This window comes from Anas platyrhynchos, chromosome 3 (genome assembly GCF_047663525.1).
Source record: "Anas platyrhynchos isolate ZD024472 breed Pekin duck chromosome 3, IASCAAS_PekinDuck_T2T, whole genome shotgun sequence".
Classification (NCBI taxonomy): domain Eukaryota; kingdom Metazoa; phylum Chordata; class Aves; order Anseriformes; family Anatidae; genus Anas; species Anas platyrhynchos.
Window position 1 is genome coordinate 63,034,836 of NC_092589.1, and position 6,000 is coordinate 63,040,835.

Here is a 6,000-nt window from a genome sequence, read left to right on the forward strand (position 1 = left end):
TACTCTACTCAGAAAATTCTTGGTCTCTTTTCATCTCTGCCCTGTTTCTTTTGGAGCCCTTTACATTAGCTTTCTAAATAACCAAGTTCGTAAGATACATCTTGATAATGCCACACCCTTTAACGTGTCACATCCACCAACAAAGATGTATGCTGTATTGTGCTTCTTAATTTTCAGGTTTGTCAGACGTATTTATAAACGTCTTTATATTTATAAACATGTAGTTGAAAGCATCTTAGAAATATGATAGTGGTAGAGAAAAAATGAGGAGCATTATCTTAGATGGTGTTCCTTTCAGAAGGAATTCAGGCTTTTTGTTTTTCCAGGAGCCATACTGGATTGTTCTCCATGATCGCATTGTGAGTGTCATCAACAGTCCCAGCCTGACATCAGAGACAGAGTGGGTTGGTTACCCGTTCCAGCTGTTTGACTTCACAGCATGTCACCAATCTTATTCTGAGATGGGTTGCAGCTACACTTTGGCTTTGGCACATGCTGTCTGGCATCATTCTAGCATTGGACAGCTGTCTCTTATTCCTAAGTAAGTGCTATGATACTTGATGATTTGTCTTACTCCATGCATATAGTAGATAACAAAGCTGTACTGGTAGTATTTATACAAGCAAATACCTAGGGGGCAGCACCAAAACCCACCTGATAAATCTCAAGGTTTATTCCAGCTCCCTATTCCCCTGACATGACTCTTGTGTCTGTAAGTTTCAGAGCTCTCATCTAGAGTGTGATTGCCTTTCATCTGCCTTTTTAAATTTTGATTAGCTTTTATGCTTTTGTTTGTTCCTTTCATGTTCAGCTTTTCTTAAAGGCACTGATTGTAGAGTAGTCTTAAACTGTAACATCAACTGTAATTGGCAAGTGTGTCCTTTATTCTGGCAAGTGCCCTACGGCTGCCAGTTGAGATGCTTTACTGACTGAAGAATGCAATAGTGGTCCACTTAGTCATTAAGGCAAGTATAAAGTACCAGAAGTTGATTAGACTTTCCGCAGTGCTGTGTTAATGACAGAATTAGCAGATGTCATTTACAAATACCAAGTTGTAATATACTGGACAGAAAAGTGAAGGTAGTATGATGTATTCCTGTCGATCATTTGTGAGCGTTGATTTAAAATCGGTGTTAAAACTTCAGAGCAAAGCTTTCTTGCTGTACACGGCATTCTGCTAAGCTCAGGTGGGATTGTCTCCTTGAGACAAGGTTCTAGTCTCATGATAATGTCTGGAAATGTTCTACAGCTTCACTGAAATAGCTAGTATTTTCTGAAGTACATCGTAATTTCTAAAATGAAGACTCAGATCTGCGAGAGAGAATCCTATGTTTTAGTTAAAATTTGGGCCAGGGGGAGAAAAAGTGCAATTCAAATAGGATATATCTTGAAATATTACAGGTTCCTCACAGAAGTATTGATACCCATAGTGAAAACTGAGTTCCAGTTACTCTACGTTTACCATCTTGTCGGTCCTTTTCTGCAACGGTTCCAGCAGGAGAGGACACGATGCATGATAGAGGTAAAGTGTAGCTCTTGGATTACTTTATACAGTGTATGGTATTTTTGCTTTTCAGTTACATTAAAGAGTAGAATGCGACAGAGATCTTTCTTATAAACATTTAGAATTGAATTCTATACAAATAAAATGGGTTTTAAGGATCTGAATTGCTGAGTTGTTATTCAGCTACCTTGTTAACTGAAACCCTATCCGTTTGGTTCAGGATGAAACACCCAGCACTTTTTTTTTTTTTTTAAGTGGCGTTTGCTTTGGCTTTCAAATTGCATGCAAAATGTGCACCAGACTTAGTGTGTTGTTTTTTTAAAAAGCTTCTATGCAGGTTAAAGAAGGTAAGTAAGAACTATGTACTGTGAGAATGAGGGAGCACAAGCAGTTTCGTACACTGATATCATTGGAGGGAAGAAAGGGAGAAAAGAGATGGAGTTGGCCAGCTGCCAGATGACCTAAATAACTGCAGGTAGCAGAGTCATTTAGAGAAAGACGAGCTAAACATGGGATATGTGTCTTTACATATTTGTGCTGACAGCAAATATCTGCTAAGCCTATATGGCAAGTATGCATCTCATCTCTTTCTAGAGTTTGATCAACATAATATAAAGGTTTACTACCACTACTAATTGTTTTTCATCCCAAATTACCCATGTCTATGCTGGAGATTTCAATTTAAGTCTTCTTAGGTTCCTATTAGATCTGCTGCTGCAATATTTTCCCTCATTTCATAATAAACTGTTCAGTTTACATACATTGTTTTGTGAACAAGTCACAAAATGTAGGAAGGCATAAACAGTGAGCTTTGAACTGTTGTTCTTGTGTTTCTGGATGTATTGTGAATACAGGATACTGTAAGGAGCTGTATCGGTTGAATAATCATATAATAGTGTTTCTGTATATTTATTTGCATATTTCCTTCAGTTTTCCTACTGAGCTGTGCCATTTTCTGATTCTTTTTAAAGTATATTTTAGAAGCATGAAACAAAAAAATACATACATCATCATCATTTAAAGGTTGGACTAGATGATCTTTGAGGTCTCTTCCAACCTAAATGATTCTGTGATCATTTGGGAATCCACAAATCATTTTTTTATTCTTCTTTTCTCTTTTTTTCTCATTTTCTTATAGCTACAATAAAAGTCACACCAATTTTATTTTTTTTTCATGAAATAGTGCTTAAGTACTGGAGGGCAATAGAAAATGCTGTTTAGGTGTGGAGCAGTATCTTTTTATAGGCTCCTGTGTAATACTGTAAATAGCTAGTAAATACTGCTTTGATGAGTTTGTTCCTCCCTCAGGAAGGAAGGGTTTTTGTCTTTTTTTCTCTGCGTTGAACCAAAATACAAGAAAAGATGGAAAGATGATAGCTTTTTAAGTTTCTTAACATTCCCATACTACTGCTTTTCCTTTGCAAGGAACTGATTTCAGTGTCAGAATATCATGATGAGTTACTCCCTTCAGAGTAGGCAGCAGCTGTTGTGTGACTAAAATGACAAGTCACAAAGTTCAGATTTCACGTTACTATTTTTAAATGGTCAGTCTTACATAGGTTTGCACACAATGCCTCCTTTATTAAGTATACGGAAGCATTCTAGTTGTAGAGAATTCATCTCTCTGTGGAGAATGCTTAAACCATTAAAGTGCACTGTATGCATTTGCCAAAGACCTAGCTGTAGTCTAGGTACAAGCTAAAACAGTAATCTGTAGAGTCTTCTCTCTAGAAGACTCAAATACCTATAACAAGTTTAACACAAGATTTATTAGCATCTACTTTCTCGAGTTTTGTGGGCACTTATTCAAAGCATATTGCAGTCAGTGATGTTCAAGCATTAGTTATGTAATGTACCAAAATACCGTCACTACACTCACTGAAAGTTAGCTTTTGGAAAAAAGAATCATTTAGTCAAGCATAATGGGATTGGTTAGACTTGCCCATTTGTCTTTGCAAGAAATAAGCAGTTAAGAATCACAGGTACTTAAAAAGCAGTATATTTATTACACTGTTGAACTGTTTCTGCTCTAAATCACTTAAAAACCTGTTTTGATTTTGGGTGTTTTTTGTGTCTGTGGAGACAGATTGGAGTGGCATTTTATGAAATGCTCCTGAATGCTGATCAGTACAGCTCGCACCTGAACTACATGGATCCTATCTGTGATTTCTTGTATCATATGAAGTATATGTTTACAGGTGACAGTGTGAAAGACCAAGTAAGTAAACAGTCGATAATGATACTTAATTATCCTTTTTCCTTATGGCAAATTAATATTTTTAGGAGCGGTTTTTGTATGTAGCATTAAAAAAATGCTTAATTGTTGACTGGTCTCTCTGTATGCAAACTGGGGAGTTGGTACACTTTTATACAGGTAAAACCTTTTAGATGCGGTAGGCTGAGTATCTCAGATTTCTAGTTTTTCTGTAGCGTGAAACTTCAGATTGCAGCTTGAAAACTTTTTAAGTACTATTATTTAATAACCAGTAGAAACAAAGCTGTCAAAGAACCAAAAGTTTATATAGCTTTTTCCTTCAGTTCATAGCTTTTAAGTTTTTCCTTAGTTTCTGATTCAGTTAATGTAACTTGTCTTATGACAGAAACAAGAATGTAGCCATAGCTGGTAGAAAAGTAATTCAGCTAGTTTATTTTATAACGGTGTGGGCTTCCTTAAAGTGATTTGTGTTAATCATTTGCAAAGCATTGCTGTACAACTGTTACACCAAGGAGCAGTGTAATAAGGTTAGTTGTCAGGAGAGGTCTATAAGATAACGTTCTATTCACCATGTTAAGTGATTTACATGATTTACTGTATCTCTTTCCTTTTATAGTTGTGCGTATGTAATGGTCAGGTACAGTGGTCAAAATACTTCTATTTTACCAAATGCATTTGTCTTTATTATTATTTATTATTATTATTACTATTATTATTTTATTTTACAGGTTGAGAAAATAATTTGTAATTTAAGACCAGCTTTGAAACTTCGGTTACGTTTCATAACGCACATCAGCAAAATGGAGCCAGCAGCTGTTCCACAGCAACCTCTTAGTAACGGCTCACCAGCACCACAGCCTAGCCAAGTGCCTGTTAATGTTGCTTTGCCAGTTACACAGTGAAGTGAAGTGTTAGGTCAGCCTTGGTGTGACGGTTTCCTTCTAGAAGTCAAGGTGAAGCATCATCTGATCTGCAATCTGGTATGCTGTGTAAAAGGAAAAGAGAACTGCGTGCAAATTTCTGCTTCGTTTTCTTTTCCATAATGAAGCTGTCCAACTGTATGCACGCCAGTTTTCCTGCCTATTTATATCAGACACTAAATAAGGTATACGTTACCTTTCCTTGAAAGCACTGAGTAAACTTTCTCTGCATGCAAGTACGTGGATTTCTGAAGAGTTCATGGTATTCCTGCTCCCTAACCTGATCAGAGTCACCTGGATTTTTTCTTTTATTTGTCTATGAAATGAAAGGACACTCAACACATGTAGCCTGGTAGAAAAACAGCCTTTATAAATTTGGCTTCTGCATTATTAGAAGTTTGTATTTTTTTTGTCCAACAAAACTTAAATTCTTCTCATTTTTTGGGCAGACAAATTAAGTTGTTATACAGAAAATCTCCTAGAAAAAAAGATTGCATCAGTTGCATTGGGTCAATTATTCTCAGGCTTTGAGAGGATGTTATGAGCTTTTGAAAATATCTGTAAATTTTATATGTACAGTTTACATTCAACAAATGAGCAGTGGGTTTGATCTAGCATCAATTACTAGACTGTTAGACTACTACCCAGAGACTGTCTCTAATGAATTTATTATGAAAGTCTGCATATTCAGTTAAAGCTATGCTGGTTATTTTATCTTTCCTATTTGGGAAATGGTGTAATTTTTATCAGGTCAATCGTATGAATTTTATTAATATCGATATCTTATATTTTAGATTTGTATAATATTCGACTTTAAGTTTTTTCTGTGTACTGTGTTCTGAGGGTTTTGATAAGAGAATTGAAAGACTAAATACCTTGTAAATACTCGTTTGTCAATTTTTTTTAATTAAAAACAAAACAACCAAAAAAAGCAACCTTTTATGACTGTAGTAGTAGTGTTTATTTGTTTTTCATAAATTTTGTGTTAAGGATACCATTCAGTGTCCGATTTCTTTCTCTGATGTATGCCTTTTTCTAAAAATGTGATAGTTATGAAAAGGAGTTGTTGACTCTATGGGTAGAAGTGTTTTTTGGTTGGTTGGTTATGAAGACTGTCAAAAAGGGACAGCGAACCTGCATTGCTGGAAGCTGCCATCATTTGGATTGTATACTTGGATCCCAAATTCTGCTAAGTGTAATTTAAGTAAGAAAAAACTGTGAGTGCTTTTCAATTAATTTGTCTGATATAAAAACATGTTTGCTTATCACATACTACATTTGGTCTAAAACATGTTGTGTTCCATTCCAGTCAAGTTATTTTCGTTTTGATAAAGAGGTGAACACAACTGGTCTCCAAAACT

The 6,000-nt window shown here is 35.6% G+C and overlaps 1 protein-coding gene across 5 annotated transcripts in view; it reads left to right on the forward strand.

Annotated features, from left to right (window-relative positions):
* MED23 (mediator complex subunit 23) overlaps positions 1–5,579 on the forward strand; it is a 36,904-nt gene extending 31,325 nt beyond the window's left edge. For all 5 annotated transcript variants that reach the window (XM_038176894.2, XM_038176892.2, XM_038176893.2 and 2 more), the window contains 4 exons: positions 327–541; positions 1,402–1,522; positions 3,591–3,722; positions 4,448–5,579. In XM_038176894.2, the coding sequence (XP_038032822.1) occupies positions 327–541; positions 1,402–1,522; positions 3,591–3,722; positions 4,448–4,621 (642 nt within the window). In that variant the 3' untranslated portion in view covers positions 4,622–5,579. The remainder of the gene's footprint in view (positions 1–326; positions 542–1,401; positions 1,523–3,590; positions 3,723–4,447) is intronic.
* The last annotated feature ends 421 nt before the right edge of the window (positions 5,580–6,000 follow it).